Below are 20,000 nucleotides of genomic sequence, written 5' to 3'. Positions count from 1 at the left end.
ACAGCTAGCAGCTGTGTCTGGCTGCTGACTAGCGGCTAGCCCTTAGCTCTGTGCTAGGCTAGGCTAGGCTAGCGTGCGTACCGGGCTCCAGCAGATGAGCGGGTCGGTGTCCGGGTCTTCTACCAGGGTCCACAGCTTGGTGAGGAAGGCCGGGACGTTACCGCCGCCCAGCCCCGCCCCTCCTCCGGGATACTCCATGAGAGAAACGAGCTAACGATGCTAACCTGAGCTAACGATGCTAACAGAGAACTGAGGCTGTCACTGCTGCTGCGGGTCTCAGAGAGGTCCTGGTCCTGGCCCTGGTGCTGCTGCTGGTCCTGGTCCTGGTCCTGGTCCCGGTCCGCACCGTGCTACCTCTGTGTGTACAGATGTGAGTCTACATACATGTTGATCTCATGACTAAACTCCGGAGAACCACAACAAACCCGAGCACACTGACAACTGCGTAGCGAGAGCACGGCGCTGCGTGATGACGTAGCACGGCGCTGCGTGATGACGTAGCACGGCGCTGCGTGATGACGTAGCACGTCTGCTCGCGTTGTGACGCAAAGACCTACGAGATCTACTTCTACTAGTGTACTAGTACTCTAGTACACTAGTAGAAGTAGAGTAGTAGTACTAGAGTACTAGTACTAGTAGTACGAGTAGTACACTAGTAGTACACTAGTACACTAGTACATTACATTACATTACATTACAGTCATTTAGCAGAGGCTTTTCTCCAAAGCGACTTACAGTCAGTAGTATGTTACATATCATTCACCCATTCACACACTGATGACAGGCTACCATCAAGGTGCCACCATCAGACTCTAACTAACATTCATCATCAGTCCACACCGATGGCCTTCAGGAGCAGCTTGGGGTTAAGTGTCTTGCCCAAGGACACATCGACTGCCGGGTATCGAACCACGACCCTCTGAATGGAGAACTACCTTGCTCTCCACTACGCCACAGCCGCCACAGTACTAGATCTACTTCTAGTAGTACTACTACTAGTACACTAGTACTACTAGTACTAGTAGTAGTACACTAGTACTAGATCTACTTCTACTACTACTACTAGTACTTCTACTACTAGTAGACCTACTTCTACTAGTGTACTAGTACTACTACTACTACTAGATCTACTTCTACTAGTGTACTAGTACCACTACTACTAGTACTACTTCTACTACTACTAGATCTACTTCTACTACTACTAGTACTACTACTAGTATACTACTACTACTACTAGATCTACTTCTACTAGTGTACTAGTACTACTACTAGTCGTAGTACTAGTAGTACTAGAGCTACTTCTACTACTAGTACTACTACTACTAGTAGTAGAAGTAAGATAAGCAGATCAACAATAAACTGGACTGGACACACAACACTGACGCCCTCTACAGGAAAGGACAGAGCAGGCTGTTCTTCCTGAGGAGGCTGAGGTCCTTCAATGTGTGCAATAAACTGCTCAAGGCATTCTACCAGTCTGTGGTAACCAGTGCCCTCTTCTTCTACCAGTCTGTGGTAACCAGTGCCCTCTTCTTCTACCAGTCTGTGGTAACCAGTGCCCTCTTCTTCTACCAGTCTGTGGTAACCAGTGCCCTCTTCTTCTACCAGTCTGTGGTAGCCAGCGCTTCTTCTCTTCTTCTACCAGTCTGTGGTAGCCAGTGCCCTCTTCTTCTACCAGTCTGTGGTAGCCAGTGCCCTCTTCTCTTCTTCTACCAGTCTGTGGTAGCCAGTCTTCCTCTTCTTCTACCAGTCTGTGGTAGCGCCTTCTTCTTTCTACCAGTCTGTGGTAGCCAGCGTCCTCTTCTTCTCTTCTTCTCTACCAGTCTGTGGTAGCCAGCTTCCTCTTCTTCTACCAGTCTGTGGTACCAGCCAGCGCCCTCTTCTTCTACCAGTCTGTGGTAGCCAGCGCCCTCTTCTTCTACCAGTCTGTGGTCAGTTCTTTCTTCTTCTACCAGTCTGTGGTAGCCAGTGCCCTCTTCTTCTACCAGTCTGTGGTAGCCAGTGCCCTCTTCTTCTACCAGTCTGTGGTAACCAGCGCCCTCTTCTTCTACCAGTCTGTGGTAGCCAGTGCCCTCTTCTTCTACCAGTCTGTGGTAGCCAGTGCCCTCTTCTCTTCTTCTTCTACCAGTCTGTGGTAGCCAGTGCCTCTTCTTCTACCTCTTCTTCTACCAGTCTGTGGTAGCCAGTGCCCTTCTTCTTCTCTTCTTCTACCAGTCTGTGGTAGCCAGTGCCTCTTCTTCTACCAGTCTGTGGTAGCCAGCGTCCTCTTCTTCTACCAGTCTGTGGTAGCCAGTGCCCTCTTCTTCTACCAGTCTGTGGTAACCAGTGCCCTCTTCTTCTCTTCTTCTACCAGTCTTCTTCTACCAGTCTGTGGTAACCAGTGCCCTCTTCTTCTACCAGTCTGTGGTAACCAGTGCCCTCTTCTTCTACCAGTCTGTGGTAACCAGTGCCCTCTTCTTCTACCAGTCTGTGGTAGCCAGCGCCCTCTTCTTCTCTTCTTCTACCAGTCTGTGGTAACCAGTGCCCTCTTCTTCTACCAGTCTGTGGTAGCCAGCGCCCTCTTCTTCTACCAGTCTGTGGTAACCAGTGCCCTCTTCTTCGCTGTGGTGTGCTGGGGTGGTGGCATCAGGACTGGAGATGCCAACAAACTTAATAAGCTGGTGAGGAGAGCCAGCTCTGTGGTGGTCTGGAGCTGGACAGTCTGGAGTCAGTGGGTGAGAGGAGGATGAAGGTCAAACTCGGAGCCATCCTGGACAATCCCTCTCACCCTCTCCATGAGGAACTGTGGCAGCTGGGCAGCTCTTTCAGCCATCGGCTGATTCTACCAAAGAGCAGGACGGAGCTTCAGACGCTCATTTGTGCCCACTGCCATCAGACTGTACAACAACAGCAGAGACCACAGTCTGTCACCATGCTGATATATCTATATATATATATATATATATATATATATAGATCTATAGACCACAGTCTGTCAACATGCTGGATATACTGTACATTTGTATTCCTGTTCTATCTTTATTTTGATGTATAGACCACAGTCTGTCAACATGTCTGCCCCCCCATGTTGGATATGTGTATTTATTGTTTTATTTGTTCTATCTTTATTTTGTTGTATTGTATGTATGTATTTATTGTCTGTGTAGTTGTATAGTATGTGTATTTATTGTCTGTGTAGTTGTATAGTATGTGTATTTATTGTCTGTGTAGTTGTATAGTATGTGTATTTATTGTCTGTGTAGTTGTATAGTATGTGTATTTATTGTCTGTGTAGTTGTATAGTATGTGTATTTATTGTCTGTGTAGTTGTATAGTATGTGTATTTATTGTCTGTGTATTTATTGTCTGTGTAGTTGTATAGTATGTGTATTTATTGTCTGTGTAGCTGTATAGTATGTGTATTTATTGTGTGTAGTTGTATAGTATGTGTATTTATTGTCTGTGTAGTTGTATAGTATGTGTATTTATTGTCTGTGTAGTTGTATAGTATGTGTATTTATTGTCTGTGTAGTTGTATAGTATGTGTATTTATTGTCTGTGTAGTTGTATAGTATGTGTATTTATTGTCTGTGTAGTTGTATAGTATGTGTATTTATTGTCTGTGTAGTTGTATAGTATGTGTATTTATTGTCTGTGTAGTTGTATAGTATGTGTATTTATTGTCTGTGTAGTTGTATAGTATGTATTTATTGTCTGTGTAGTTGTATAGTATGTGTATTTATTGTCTGTGTAGTTGTATAGTATGTGTATTTATTGTCTGTGTAGTTGTATAGTATGTATTTATTGTCTGTGTAGTTGTATAGTATGTGTATTTATTGTCTGTGTAGTTGTATAGTATGTGTATTTATTGTAGCAAAGTAGTTTATAGTATGTAGTATTTAATGTCTGTGTAGTTGTATAGTAGTGTATTTATTGTCTGTGTAGTTGTATAGTATGTGTATGGGAGAAAAAGTAAAGTAGTTGTAATGAGCAACAGCATTTCCATCCATGATCAGTAAAGAATCATATAATAGATCTACTACTACTAGTACTACTACTAGTAGTAGTACTACTACTAGTAGTAGTACTACTAGTAGAAGTATATCTAGTACTACGACTAGTAGTAGTACTACTAGTACACTAGTAGAAGTAGATCTAGTAGTAGTAGTAGTAGTAGTAGTACTAGTAGTAGTAGTGTAGTAGTAGTAGTAGAGTAGTATCTAGCAGTAGTTAGTAAGTAGTACTAGTAGTAGTAGTAGTACTAGTAGTATTATTATGATGTATTTTGTTCTAACCTCTGGTGACGTCACCTCGTCGTTGATGATGACCGCCAGAGGGCGCTGACGTAGAACCCTCCGGCTATGACGCGTTACCTCTGACCCCGGATGTTCCCACGCGTTACCTCTGACCCCGGATGTTCCCACGCGTTACCTTTGACCCCGGATGTTCCCACGCGTTACCTTTGACCCCGGATGTTCCCACGTGCAGCGTGATGGAGGAGAGCAGCAGCAGCACGCGGAGGAGCGAGCAGGAGGAGGAGATGGAGAAACAGACTGAGAAGACCGTGAAGAAGAGGAGCAAGGAGGAGGAGGAGGAGGAGGAGGAGGGAGACAGAAGGAGACTGGGAAGAGACTGGGAAGACTGGGAGGAGAAGACTGGGAGACTGGGAGGACTGGGAAGACTGGGAGGACTGGGAAGACTGGGAGGACTGGGAAGACTGGGAGGACTGGGAAGACTGGGAGGACTGCGAAGACTGGGAGGACTGGGAGGACTGGGAAGACTGGGAAGACTGGGAGGACTGGGAAGACTGGGAGGACTGGAAGACTGGGAAGACTGGGAAGACTGGGAGGACTGGGAAGACTGGGAGGACTGGGAAGTGTTAACAGAAGACAACACAGCTAGCTATGCTACCTGCTGAATGACTGAATGACTGAATGACTGTCACCAGCTTCACCAGCCTCCCCTGTGTTGTTTAATGAAGCTGTGACTTGTACGAGAGGTATCAGGTTATATTTGTTGTTGTAACATAATCTTCCTTTTTCAACTAAGAGAAAATATTTATACTTGAGCGGTTAAAAATGTAATAAATATTATAAAAAAAAACATTATTTGGGATTCTCTAATGCTATTTATTTTTGATCAGGAAGGTATTTTATATGGAGGTTGGTGTGAGGTTTCTAAATCAACAGGTTGTTGAATGGAGGTTGGTGTGAGGTTTCTAAATCAACAGGTTGTTGAATGGAGGTTGGTGTGAGGTTTCTCAATCAACAGGTTGTTGAATGGAGGTTGGTGTGAGGTTTTTTGGTGCAGTTTGAACCTGAGTGTCTGTTTTATTCTTCAGGTCTTCACCTTCAACAAAAAATGTACTGAGGAGGAGGAAGATCTGTCAGACAGCGAGGACAGTGTCTTTTCAGGACTGGAAGATTCTGGGAGTGACAGTGAGGATGATGAAGAGGACGAAGAGGAAGAAGAGGGATCAGCAGATGAAAAAGCTCAAAATGCTGAATATCTGAAGGTGGAGCCAGAGCAGACTCCGCAGGTAGAGGTGTCTGTCTGTCTGTCTGTCTGTCTGTCTGTCTGTCTGTGTGTCAGGCGACAGCTGGTTGTGACTCACCTGTGTTCTGTTCCACCTACAGATAAAGGAGGAGGAGGAGAAGAAGAAGGGAGCAGTGACAGAAGGAGAAGAAGAAAAGCAGGAAGACGAGTATCAACACGACTCTTCAGATGAAGAGGTGAGGGTTTATGTTCCTCTGAAGAACGTCAGAGACCAGAGTCGGATCTTCATGGGACGCCTTCAGGACCAAAGGGGTTCTAGTGGCATGTGTTTCTTAAAGTTATGATGTGTTCAAATCCAAACTGTCTCAGGAAACTCCTGACAGGTCTCTCCTGATGAGACATTGAAAGCTGGTTGACGTTAGCCGTTAGCGGTAGCAGCAGGTGGGCAGCACAGTCCTGATGGTGCATTCAAGCTCTTTTCAGTGAACATGAGTACTGGGCTAAGGTTACATATCACCTTATGATGTGTTCAAACGTCATTTAGTAAATTATAGTTTTTGGTGAGAAACTTGAATAAATCCAGGTGTGAAGCCAATATTTCACTAAAAAACAATCTATTCAACGTGTTCCCGTCATGTCTTCAGGGGAACACCCCTGGAGGGCAAAAAGCCACCGTCCTCCGGTTCTATTCATGATGTTGTTGTGGTTCTGTAGGACATCAGGAACACGGTGGGGAACATTCCCATGGAGTGGTACAAAGACTTCCCTCACATTGGCTACAACCTGGATGGGAAGAAGATCTACAAACCAATCAGGAACAAAGACGAGCTTGATGACTTCCTGGACAAAATGGAGGACCCGGATTACTGGTGAGCATGTTGGCCTAATGCTAGCACCGCTATTGGTTAGAATAGGGAATGCTAAAGATGCTAACCTGCAGTTTGTCTGCAGGAGAACGGTCCACGACAAGCAGACAGGAAGTGACATCGTGCTGTCAGATGAGCAGGTGGAGCTGGTGAATCGTCTGCAGAGAGGACAGTTTGGAGACGTAAACTTCAACGAGTACCAGGTAACAAATGCAGGACCTAGTTCTTCTGCTTTGAGACAGGAAGTGACTGATCTCAAATGTTACGTAAATGAAAAAACGCTGTCCTTGAGATCAGTTTCATCTGGGAGTCAAACAGATCCAGATCAAAGCTCTATTACGGGTCTGGAGGACTAGTTTAACGGGTCCATTATTGTGGTTCACTGATCTGTTGTCGTCTGAAACACACCTGTCCCGTCCCCCGTCCCCCCCACAGCCTCAGGTGGAGTTCTTCAGTCAGGACGTGATGCTCCACCCCGTCACCAACAGACCAGCAGACAAGCGCAGCTTCATCCCGTCGCTCATCGAGAAGGAGAAGGTGTCCAAACTGGTTCACGCCATAAAGATGGGCTGGATCAAACCGCGGAGGACGGAGGACGCCAGCAGGGGGCGCTACTACGACCTGTGGGCCAACGAGGACTCGTCTATTCTGGCCAGGCACAAGATGCACCTGCCCGCTCCCAAAGCCCCTCTACCTGGGCACCAGGAGTCCTACAACCCCCCACCTGAGTACCTGTTCACCGACGAGGAGGTGGGAACGTAACTCTACCTGTCTGTCACACGATATGTCCACCTGTCTGTCTCCCTGTCTGTCACACGATATGTCCACCTGTCTGTCTCCCTGTCTGTCACACGATATGTCCACCTGTCTGTCACACGATATGTCCACCTGTCTGTCTCCCTGTCTGTCACACGATATGTCCACCTGTCTGTCTCCCTGTCTGTCACATATATATGTCCACCTGTCTGTCTCCCTGTCTGTCACACTATATGTCCACCTGTCTGTCTCCCTGTCTGTCACACGATATGTCCACCTGTCTGTCTCCCTGTCTGTCACACTATATGTCCACCTGTCTGTCTCCCTGTCTGTCACACGATATGTCCACCTGTCTGTCTCCCTGTGTCTGTCTCCCTGTCTGTACATTTTTTTACACTGTCTGTCTACACCTGTCCACCTGTCTGTCACACTATATGTCCACCTGTCTGTCTCCCTGTCTGTCTGTCTCACTATGTCCACCTGTCTGTCTCCCTGTCCACCCGTCTGTCACACTATATGTCCACCTGTCTGTCTCCCTGTCCACCTGTCTGTCACACTATATGTCCACCTGTCTGTCTCCCTGTCCACCTGTCTGTCTCTATATGTCCACCTGTCTGTCTCCCTGTCCACCCGTCTGTCACACTATATGTCCACCTGTCTGTCTCCCTGTCCACCTGTCTGTCACACTATATGTCCACCTGTCTGTCTCCCTGTCCACCTGTCTGTCTCACTATATGTCCACCTGTCTGTCTCCCTGTCCACCCGTCTGTCACACTATATGTCCACCTGTCTGTCTCCCTGTCCACCTGTCTGTCTCACTATATGTCCACCTGTCTGTCTCCCTGTCCACCCGTCTGTCTGTCTGTCACACTATATGTCCACCTGTCTGTCTCCCTGTCCACCTGTCTGTCACACTATATGTCCACCTGTCTGTCACACTATATGTCCACCTGTCTGTCTCCCACACTATATGTCCCTGTCTGTCTGTCTCCCTGTCTGTCACACTATATGTCCACCTGTCTGTCTCCCTGTCCACCTGTCTGTCTCACTATATGTCCACCTGTCTGTCTCCCTGTCCACCCGTCTGTCTCCCTGTCTGTCACACTATATGTCCACCTGTCTGTCTCCCTGTCCACCTGTCTGTCACACTATATGTCCACCTGTCTGTCTCCCTGTCCACCCGTCTGTCTCCCTGTCTGTCACACTATATGTCCACCTGTCTGTCTCCCTGTCCACCTGTCTGTCACACGATATGTCCACCTATATGTCAACCTGTCTGTCACACGATATGTCCACCTGTCTGTCTCCCTGTCTGACCACCTGTCTCTCTCTCTGCAGCATGCTCTGTGGGAGCAGCAGGACGCCTCAGACAGGAAGTTGCCGTTTGTCCCCAGGAAGTTCTCCAGCCTCCGTCAGGTTCCTGCGTTTCCTCGGTTCCTCCATGAGAGATTTGAGCGCTGCCTGGACCTTTACCTGTGCCCCCGACAGAGGAAGATGAGGGTACCCTGAAAATACTGAACCTCTCAGCCAATCAGAACGCTCTGTGAGGGAGACCTGACCACTAACATGTCTCTCTCTCTCTCTCTCTCTCTCTCTCTCTCTCTCTCTCTGTCTCTCTGTCTACCTGTCTCTACCTGTCTGTCTACCTGTCTCTCTACCTGTCTCTCTACCTGTCTCTCTCTCTCTCTCTCTCTCTCTCTCTCTCTCTCTCTCTACCTGTCTCTCTACCTGTCTCTCTACCTGTCTCTCTCTCTCTCTCTCTCTCTCTCTCTCTCTCTCTCTCTCTCTACCTGTCTACCTGTCTCTCTACCTGTCTGTCTGCCTGCAGGTGAACGTGAATCCAGAGGATCTGATTCCCAAACTTCCCAAACCAAAAGACCTGCAGCCGTTTCCAACAACTCAGTCTCTGGTACGTACACACACACACACACACACACACACACACACACACACACACACACACACACACTGTAGATGTGTGGTCCTCTCACATCCAGCCGACAGGTGAAGGCTCACTAACATTGTGTGTGTTCAGGTGTATCGGGGTCACAGTGGTCTGGTTCGCTCCATCAGTGTGTCTCCATCAGGACAGTGGCTCGCCTCAGGTAAGTGTGTGTGTGTGTGTGTGCGTGTGCGTGTGTGCGCTGTGTTTCGCGTATAATTGCCGTGTGTTGTGTCTGAGTACATAAGTACAGTGTGTGTATAAGTACAGTGTGTGTATAAGTACAGTGTGTGTGTATAAGTACAGTGTGTGTGTATAAGTACAGTGTGTGTATAAGTACAGTGTGTGTATATAAGTACATAAGTACAGTGTGTGTGTATATAAGTACAGTGTGTGTGTATAAGTACATAAGTACAGTGTGTGTCTATAAGTACAGTGTGTGTATATAAGTACAGTGTGTGTGTGTGTATATAAGTATAAGTACAGTGTGTGTGTATATAAGTACATAAGTACAGTGTGTGTATATAAGTACAGTGTGTGTCTATAAGTACAGTGTGTGTCTATAAGTACAGTGTGTGTCTATAAGTACATAAGTACAGTGTGTTGTGTCTATAAGTACATAAGTACAGTGTTGTGTCTATAAGTACATAAGTACAGTGTGTGTGTGTCTATAAGTACATAAGTACAGTGTGTTGTGTCTATAAGTACATAAGTACAGTGTGTTGTGTCTATAAGTACATAAGTACAGTGTGTTGTGTCTATAAGTACATAAGTACAGTGTGTTGTGTCTATAAGTACAGTGTGTTGTGTCTATAAGTACATAAGTACAGTGTGTTGTGTCTATAAGTACATAAGTACAGTGTGTTGTGTCTATAAGTACATAAGTACAGTGTGTTGTGTCTATAAGTACATAAGTACAGTGTGTTGTGTCTATAAGTACATAAGTACAGTGTGTTGTGTCTATAAGTACATAAGTACAGTGTGTTGTGTCTATAAGTACATAAGTACAGTGTGTTGTGTCTATAAGTACATAAGTACAGTGTGTTGTTTGTACTTCCAGGTAGTGATGACGGCTCCGTGAGGTTCTGGGAGGTGCGTTCGTCTCGCTGTATGAGGACAGTCCCTGTGGGCGGAGCTGTGAAGAGCATCGCCTGGAACCCCAACCCGCTGGTCTGTCTGCTAGCTGTCGCCCAGTAAGGATTCCGTCTGTCTGTTTGTCTCCCTGTCTGTCTCTCTGTCCCCCTCTTTGTCTGTCTCCTTCTGTCTGTCTGTCTGTCTGTCTCCCTGTCTGTCTCTCTGTCCCCCTCTTTGTCTGTCTGTCCCTCCCTCTGTCTGTCTGTTTGTCTCCCTGTCTGTCCCTCTGTGTGTCTGTGTCCCTCTCTGTCTGTCTGTGTCCCTCTCTGTCTGTCTGTGTCCCTCTCTGTCTGTCCCCCTCTCTGTCTGTCTGTCCCCCTCTCTGTCTGTCTGTCCCCCTCTCTGTGTGTCTGTGTCCCTCTCTGTCTGTCTGTGTCCCTCTCTGTCTGTCTGTGTCCCTCTCTGTGTGTCTGTGTCCCTCTCTGTGTGTCTGTGTCCCTCTCTGTCTGTCTGTGTCCCTCCTCTGTCTGTGTCCTCTGTCTGTCTGTGTCCCTCTCTGTCTGTCTGTCCCTCTCTGTCTGTCTGTCCCTCTCTGTCTGTCCCTCTGTGTCCCTCTCTGTCTGTCTGTGTCCCTCTCTGTCTGTCTGTGTCCCTCTCTGTCCCTCCCTCTGTCTGTCTGTTTGTCTCCCTGTCTGTCTCTCTGTCCCCCTCTTTGTCTGTCTGTCCCTCCCTCTGTCTGTCTGTCTGTTTGTCTCCCTGTCTGTCCCTCTGTGTGTCTGTGTCCCTCTCTGTCTGTCTGTGTCCCTCTCTGTCTGTCCCTCTGTGTCCCTCTCTGTCTGTCTGTGTCCCTCTCTGTCTGTCTGTGTCCTCTCTGTCTGTCTGTCTGTGTCCCTCTCTGTCTGTCCCTCTGTGTCCCTCTCTGTCTGTCCCTCTCTGTCTGTCTGTCCCTCTGTGTCTCTGTCTGTCTGTCTGTGTCCCTCTCTGTCTGTCTGTGTCCCTCTCTGTCTGTCTCCTTCTGTCTGTCCCTCCCTCTGTCTGTCTGTTTGTCTCCCTGTCTGTCCCTCTGTGTGTCTGTGTCCCTCTCTGTCTGTCTGTGTCCCTCTCTGTCTGTCCCCCTCTCTGTGTGTCTGTGTCCCTCTCTGTCTGTCTGTCTCCCCCTCTCTGTCTGTCCCTCTGTGTCCCTCTCTGTCTGTCTGTGTCCCTCTTTGTCTGTCCCTCCCTCTGTCTGTCTGTCCCTCTGTCCCTCCCTGTCTGTCTGTCTGTCCCCCCTCTGTCTGTCTGTCTGTTTGTCTCCCTGTCTGTCCCTCTGTCTGTCTGTCTCCCTCTCTGTCTGTCCCTCTGTGTCCCTCTCTGTCTGTCTGTGTCCCTCTCTGTCTGTCCCTCTGTGTCCCTCTCTGTCTGTCTGTCCCTCTCTGTCTGTCTGTCTGTGTCCCCTCTGTCTGTCCCTCTCTGTCTGTCTGTTTGTCTCCCTGTCTGTCCCTCTGTGTCCCTCTCTGTCTGTCTGTTTGTCTCCCTGTCTGTCCCTCTGTGTCCCTCTCTGTCTGGGTTTGGTGGCGGCTCGTCTTGATCTCAGCTGAGCAGTTTGCATGTCGGAAATGCAACATTTATATAATTTATTATATTATTTTATATTATATAATTTCATATTATATTATTTTATATTGTATTTTATATTGTATTATTTCATATTATATTATTTCATATTATATTATATTATTTCATATTATATTATTTCATATATTATAATATTATTTTATATGATATTATATTAATAGTATATTATATTTATGTTTATATATTCTTATAATGAGGTTTAATTAAAATACGACCCATCTGTGTTTCAGGGGCTCGGTGGTGTTGATCCTGTCTCCCTCTCTAGCAGACAGACAGGTTATCTTGTCAACAGAGCGACTCCTCTCTGGTCAGCGGGAGGCGGAGTCCGTGGAGGAGGCGGGGCCTGTGAAGTGGAGCGATGTGGAAGGGGAGGAGCTTAGCCAAGGGATCCGCCTTAAGATACAACACCCAAAAGTGAGAAAACAGCTGTTTGATTAATGACAGATATATGATCAATACCTGAAACGAACTAACTGAACGTTATTGATCCGCTCAGGCCGTCCACCAGGTGACGTGGCACGCTAAAGGAGATTACCTGGCGTCGGTAATGCCAGATCACTCCAGCCACCTGCAAGTGTTCATTCACCAGGTGAGCCGGAGGCGCAGCCAGAACCCCTTCAGGAAGAACAAAGGTCTGGTGCAGTGCGTATCCTTCCACCCAGTCAGGCCCTACTTCTTCGTGGGGACGCAGCGCTCTGTTCGGATCTACAACCTGGTGAAACAGGAAATGACCAAAAAACTGCAGGCCAACTCCAAGTGGATCTCCAGCATGGCCGTCCATCCCGGGGGTAACCAGAACCACTGCAACTCCAGTTCCACCAAAACACCAGATACACCAGATATCCGTTAACTCCAAAGACACCAGAACCACTCAAAGACCACCAAAAGCAACTCCAAAAGTTCCAAAAGACCAAACACCACCAGATAGACACCAAAAGATATCCAAAAGACCGTAGACTCCAAAAGACAGACTCAAAAGTAGACACCAAAAGACTGTATAGACTCCAAAAGACCGTAGACACCAAAAGACTGTAGAGACTCCAAAAGACCGTAGACACCAAAAAAGACCAAAAGACCGTAGACTCCAAAAGACCGTAGACACCAAAAGACCGTAGACACCAAAAGACCGTAGACACCAAAAGACTCCAAAAGACCGTCATGTAGACTCCAAAAGACCGTAGACACCAAAAGAAAGACTAGACACCAAAAGACCGTAGACACCAAAAGACCGTAGAGACTCCAAAAGACCGTATAGACTCCAAAATCATGTAGACTCCAAAAGACCGTATAGACACCAAAAGACCGTAGACCGTATAGACCAAAAGACCGTATAGACTCCAAAAAAGACTCCAAAAGACCGTATAGACTCCAAAAGACCGTAGACTAGACTCCAAAAGACCGTGTAGACTCCAAAAGACCGTAGACTAGACTCCAAAAGACCGTATAGACTCCAAAAGACCGTGTAGACTCCAAAAGACCGTGTAGACTCCAAAAGACCGTATAGACTCCAAAAGACCGTAGACACCAAAAGACCGTAGACACCAAAAGACTGTATAGACTCCAAAAGACCGTGTAGACTCCAAAAGACCGTATAGACTCGGCCAAGTTAATTGGCCCGCTACAAATTCTAAAAACATAATGGAATATGGCCCACACATGAAACTTGCACTTAATGCTGCGTTCACACCAAAAGCGAAGCGAATATTTTGCGCGTCTAGTTGACATGTAAAGTCAATGCACAGACGCGAATATTCGCGAGACTAGATAGACTCCAAAAACTGTGAGCCTGGCGGCGCGAATCAGGTGAAATATTTGCGGGACGCTGTGTTGCGACAGCCAATCAGTGTTGAGCTTCTCCTCCTGTCACTCTGTCATCAGCTCCGTTCACTAAACAGGCATTTAAAAAGTGATTTCCTTCTCCTCCTGCAGAGAGAACTAACAAAACATGAATTCTGACTTTTTACAAACCACCATCATTATGTTGTTATTTCAGCGTCCATTATGTTGTTATTTCAGCGTCCCTTTTTGTACATGTATTGCAATTAAATCACAGTAAAATTGTTTATTTTCGGTTCATACGGCTGGAATAAATCCACAGATGATGTTATGAACCAGACAGTTTAGTTCCACAGGATATCTGGGACTGCCACAACAAGTATAAAGCAGAAATAGTATTTATTTATTGCATCGTTGATGGTGAAATAAATGGATTTGTTGACAGAGGTTTCCATGGAGATAAGCCCCGCCCCCTATCCGGCACGTCTAGTGCGAAAGACGTGAATAAACACAAACGGGTGACCTAGAATGGCAGAACCAAAATATACCTCACCTCTAGTGAGTGGCCCAGCCCTCAGTGAAAAAAGTTTGGACACCCCTGCCGTATAGACTCTAAAAGACAGTAAAGACTTTAAAAGACCGTAGACTTTAAAAGACCGTAGACTCCAAAAGACCGTAGACTTTAAAATAATGTATAGACTCTAAAAGACCGTAGAGACTCTAAAAGACCGTATAGACTCTAAAAGACAGTATAGACTCTAAAAGACCGTATAGACTCTAAAAGACCGTATAGACTCTAAAAGACCGTATAGACTCTAAAAGACAGTATAGACTCTAAAAGACCGTAGACTTTAAAAGACCGTAGACTCTAAAAGACCGTAGACTCCAAAAGACCGTAGACTTTAAAATAATGTATAGACTCTAAAAGACCGTAGACTTTAAAATAATGTATAGACTCTAAAAGACCGTAGAGACTCTAAAAGACCGTAGAGACAGCAGATCACCAGATTCAGCACATTGCAGAACAATCTAACTAACACCAGCTGATCAAATGTTTTATTTCAAAAAATAATCAGATGACATCACTACTAAGGGGCGGAGCTTGTGTCTAACCTGTGGGTCTGTCTGCAGGTGATCATGTGATCTGTGGGAGTTACGACTGCAGGCTGAGCTGGTTCGACCTCGACCTCTCAACCAAACCTTACAAGATGTTACGGTACGTAGCTGTCAATCATCTGGTGAATGAATCGTTACAGCACACATAGCATATATGCTAATATATATATATTATATACGTGTATATATACATGCGTATATGTATATATACGTGTATATATACGTGTATATATACATGCGTATATGTATATATGCGTATATGTGTGTATATATGCGTATATGTGTATGTATATATGTATATACATACGAATGTGTGTATATAGGTATACATAGGTGTAAACGTGTTTACCGTGTACTTTGGGGCGGCGCTCCCAGCCTTTTCAGTGTCTTTTCTGCACCAGGCGCTCGTCAATGTCACACTTGGCAAAGGCAGCCAATCAGATCAAGCAGGAGGCGGGCTTTACTACTATTCCACTGGTGCTGATGATGTTGATCACTTCCTGTTTGCAGACATCACAAGAAAGCAGTGAGGGGCGTGGCCTATCATCGACTTTACCCGCTGTTTGCCTCGGCGTCCGACGACGGATCTGTTATCGTCTGTCATGGGACTGTCTACAGGTAGTACACACAGTAACACACAGTAACACACAGTAACACAAAGTAATACACAGTAGTACACTCAGTAACACACAGTAACACACAGTAACACACAGTAACACAAAGTAACACACAGTAACACACAGTAGTACACACAGTAACACACAGTAACACAAAGTAATACACAGTAACACACAGTAACACAAAGTAACACACAGTAGTACACTCAGTAACACACAGTAACACACAGTAACACACAGTAACACACAGTAACACAAAGTAATACACAGTAACACACAGTAACACAAAGTAACACACAGTAACACACAGTAACACAAAGTAACACACAGTAACACACAGTAACACACAGTAACACACAGTAACACACAGTAACACACAGTAACACAAAGTAACACACAGTAACACACAGTAACACACAGTAACACACAGTAACACACAGTAGTACACACAGTAACACACACACAGTAACACACAGTAACACACAGTAACACACAGTAACACAAAGTAACACACAGTAACACAAAGTAACACACAGTAACACACAGTAGTACACAGTAGTACACACAGTAGTACACACAGTAACACACAGTAACACACAGTAACACACAGTAACACACAGTAGTACACACAGTAACACAAAGTAACACACAGTAACACAAAGTAGTACACAGTAACACAAAGTAACACACAGTAACACACAGTAACACAAAGTAACACACAGTAACACACAGTAACACAAAGTAATACACAGTAACACACAGTAGTACACAGAGTAACACACAGTAGTACACACAGTAACACAAAGTAATACAAAGTACACAGAGTAACACAAAGTAGTACACAGAGTAACACAAAGTAGTACACAGAGTAATACAAAGTAGTACACAGAGTAACACACAGTAGTACACAGAGTAACACAAAGTAGTACACAGAGTAATACAAAGTAGTACACAGTAACACAAAGTAGTACACAGAGTAACACAAAGTAGTACACAGAGTAACACAAAGTAGTACACAGAGTAACACAAAGTAGTACACAGAGTAACACAAAGTAGTACACAGAGTAACACAAAGTAGTACACAGAGTAACACAAAGTAGTACACAGAGTAACACAAAGTAGTACACAGTAATAGACAAAACAAACACTGAATTTGTGTGTCCCCCAGTGACCTGCTGCAGAACCCATTGATCGTTCCGGTGAAGGTTCTCCGAGGTCATGTTATCACTCATGACCTCGGCGTCCTGGATGTGACCTTTCACCCCACTCAGCCCTGGATCTTTTCCTCCGGAGCGGATGGCACTATTCGCCTCTTCACCTAGCTACCCACCTACCTACCCACCTACCTACCTACCTACCTACCTACCTACCAACCCTACCTACCTACCAACCCACCTACCAACCAACCTACCTACCAACCTACCTACCCACCTACCTACCCACCTAACAACTGAACCTACCCCACCTACCTACCCACCTACCAACCAACCATCCTCACCTACCCACCTACCAACCCACCTACCAACCCCACCACCTGGACCAACCCACCTACCAACCAACCTACCTACCCACCTACCAACCTACCTACCTACCTACCAACCCACCTACCAACCAACCACCTGGCCAACCAACACCACAACAAACCACCCAACCAACAACACAACCAACACAACCAACTGTAACTACTTTTTAATAAAACTGAAACTTTTTCACCTGTTTTTGTTTCTTTGTTTTATCAGCAGCTCTGTGTTGTTACCATGGTAACTCTGAGACTTGAGTAAATAAATGTTCTCTTTTTAGTTTCATGTTTCTTTTTGTGGTTTATTTTATTAGAGATGAGTCCAAGCTGTTAGAATCTATAAATACTGATATGAACTTATCCTCTGTCCTTAGATCCTCACATCCTGTCCTTAGACCCTCACATCCTCTGTCCTTAGATCCTCACATCCTGTCCTTAGACCCTCACATCCTGTCCTTAGACCCTCACATCCTCTGTCCTTAGACCCTCACATCTCTGTCCTTAGACCCTCACATCCTGTCCTTAGACCCTCACATCCTCTGTCCTTACACCCTCACATTCTCTGTCCTTAGACCCTCACATCCTGTCCTTAGACCCTCACATCCTGTCCTTGTCCTGTCCTTAGACCCTCACATCCTCTGTCCTTAGACCCTCACATCCTCTGTCCTTAGATCCTCACATCCTCTGTCCTTAGACCCTCACATCCTCTGTCCTTACACCCTCACATCCTCTGTCCTTAGACCCTCACATCCTCTGTCCTTAGATCCTCACATCCTGTCCTTAGACCCTCACATCCTGTCCTTAGACCCTCACATCCTCTGTCCTTAGACCCTCACATCCTCTGTCCTTAGACCCTCACATCCTCTGTCCTTAGATCCTTCTCTCAGGATGGACAGAAGTCAATAGATGTCATGTGTACAGAATGAACAGCATAACAGATTCAATGTTTATGACATAAATGATTCATATAATCACAGTAGTAAGCAGAGTAACCAAGGAACCAATTAAGACTACTTAGAAATGACTCATATATGAGTAGTAAGTACTTTTTTGAATAATGAAGACTACCAGTAACAGCAGCAATGAACATGGTAAAATACTAATAATAGGGAATACTAATAGTAATGTGACCGATAAAAACTCATTTAATTTAACATTAAAATAATAAATGAATGGTGATAAATTCCACTTTGAACAGAACAGACTTCATTTGAAGGTGGAGTCTGCCTACCTTTATTTTGTAGGCTGAAGTTAGATTTTCCTTCAGGTCCTTCTTCCGGGAACTAAAACATGAATGTCTTCTCCAAAACCGGTGAGGAGTCTGAAGCCCTGGCTGCGGTCGAAAAGTCTAAAATGACCTAACGTCCTTTCCTAGCCACTTTTCCTTGACCTCGGTGGAAAACGTCATGGGGTCAAGAAAAGACGTGAAGGAGAATGTATGAGGAGCACTTTCACATATCCCAACATATCGTATCCCAACATATCCCAACATATCATATCCCAACATATCATATCCCAACATATATCCCAACATATCATATCCCAACATAACATATATCCCAACATATCCCAACATATATCCCAACATCATATCCCAACATATCATATCCCAACATATCCCAACATATCATATCCCAACATATCATATCCCAACATATCATATCCCAACATATATCCCAACATATCATATCCCAACATCATATCCCAACATATCGTATCCCAACATATCCCAACATATCATATCCCAACATATCGTATCCCAACATATCCCAACATATATCCCAACATATCATATCCCAACATCATATCCCAACATATCATATCCCAACATATCATATCCCAACATATTGTATCCCAACATATCGTATCCCAACATATATCCCAACATCATATCCCAACATATCGTATCCCAACATATCCCAACATATCATATCCCAACATATCATATCCCAACATATCATATCCCAACATATCGTATCCCAACATATATCCCAACATATCATATCCCAACATATCATATCCCAACATATCCAAACATATCATATCCCAACATATATCCCAACATCATATCCCAACATATCATTTCCCAACATCATATCCCAACATATCATTTCCCAACATCATATCCCAACATATCATATCCCAACATATCATATCCCAACATATCATATCCCAACATATCCCAACATATCATATCCCAACATCATATCCAACATATCATATCATATCCCAACATATCATATCCCAACATATCATATCCCAACATATCCAAACATATCATATCCCAACATATCCCAACATATCATATCCCAACATATCGTATCCCAACATATATCATATCCCAACATATCATATCCCAACATATCCCAACATATCATATCCCAACATATCATATCCCAACATATCATATCCCAACATATCCAAACATATCATATCCCAACATCATATCCCAACATATCATTTCCCAACATCATATCCCAACATATCATATCCCAACATATCATATCCCAACATATCATATCCCAACCAACATCATCCCAACATATCCCAACATATCATATCCCAACATATCATATCCCAACATATATCCCAACATATCATATCCCAACATATCCCAACATATCATATCCCAACATATCCCAACATATCATATCCCAACATATCATATCCCAACATATCATATCCCAACATATCATATCCCAACATATCATATCCCAACATATCCAAACATATCATATCCCAACATATCATATCCCAACATATCCCAACATATCATATCCCAACATATCATATCCCAACATATCCCAACATATCATATCCCAACATATCCCAAGATTCATTGCGTGCCGGTGAAGTTGATTATTATTTTAATCAAGATGGCGACTAGTGTACGAGTAACGGGAGAGTTAACATTTAAATGTAATTATTGTTTTATTATTAATGTTAAACTAAAAACAAAGGACCTGATCAGATTCACTTGTTTTAAAATGATCGGTTAACTTACGTGATGCTATTAACTAACCAACTGACGTAACCTTCAGGCGTTGACTAATATCTCACCAGGACTGAGATGGTTTTATAGATAAATCATAATTCATATTAGGGTCATAAATGGACCAACGTGAGCACAAGACGACAGGTTGTGAACCTGAAATTCACTTTCAAAGTCCAGAAACCTTACAAACATCGGGATTAACTACACAGCTAAAATGAGGTTAGTTTTGTGGTGTGAAGCAGCACTAACT

General features: G+C 44.7%; 2 protein-coding genes across 3 annotated transcripts in view; one reads left to right on the top strand and one right to left on the bottom strand.

Annotated features, from left to right (window-relative positions):
• hsf1 (heat shock transcription factor 1) overlaps window positions 1–478 on the bottom strand; it is a 21,091-nt gene extending 20,613 nt beyond the window's left edge. For both annotated transcript variants that reach the window (XM_054606111.1, XM_054606112.1), the window contains exon 1: window positions 82–478. In XM_054606111.1, the coding sequence (XP_054462086.1) occupies window positions 82–198 (117 nt within the window). In that variant the 5' untranslated portion in view covers window positions 199–478. The remainder of the gene's footprint in view (window positions 1–81) is intronic.
• Window positions 479–4,365: 3,887 nt separating this feature from the next.
• bop1 (BOP1 ribosomal biogenesis factor) lies at window positions 4,366–16,598 on the top strand. Its single transcript, XM_054606067.1, has 15 exons — window positions 4,366–4,586; window positions 5,322–5,518; window positions 5,616–5,711; window positions 6,190–6,344; window positions 6,427–6,544; window positions 6,777–7,091; window positions 8,436–8,597; window positions 8,926–9,006; window positions 9,133–9,202; window positions 10,100–10,232; window positions 11,958–12,141; window positions 12,224–12,515; window positions 14,635–14,719; window positions 15,130–15,237; window positions 16,405–16,598. Exons 1-15 carry the CDS (start codon window positions 4,394–4,396, stop codon window positions 16,556–16,558), a joined length of 2,343 nt encoding a protein of 780 aa, XP_054462042.1. The 5' UTR covers window positions 4,366–4,393; the 3' UTR covers window positions 16,559–16,598.
• Window positions 16,599–20,000: the final 3,402 nt, after the last annotated feature.

Source organism: Anoplopoma fimbria, chromosome 10 (assembly GCF_027596085.1).
Source record: "Anoplopoma fimbria isolate UVic2021 breed Golden Eagle Sablefish chromosome 10, Afim_UVic_2022, whole genome shotgun sequence".
NCBI lineage: Eukaryota > Metazoa > Chordata > Actinopteri > Perciformes > Anoplopomatidae > Anoplopoma > Anoplopoma fimbria.
The sequence above is the reverse complement of the archived record's forward strand: the minus strand, read 5'-3'. Positions and strand labels throughout refer to the sequence as shown.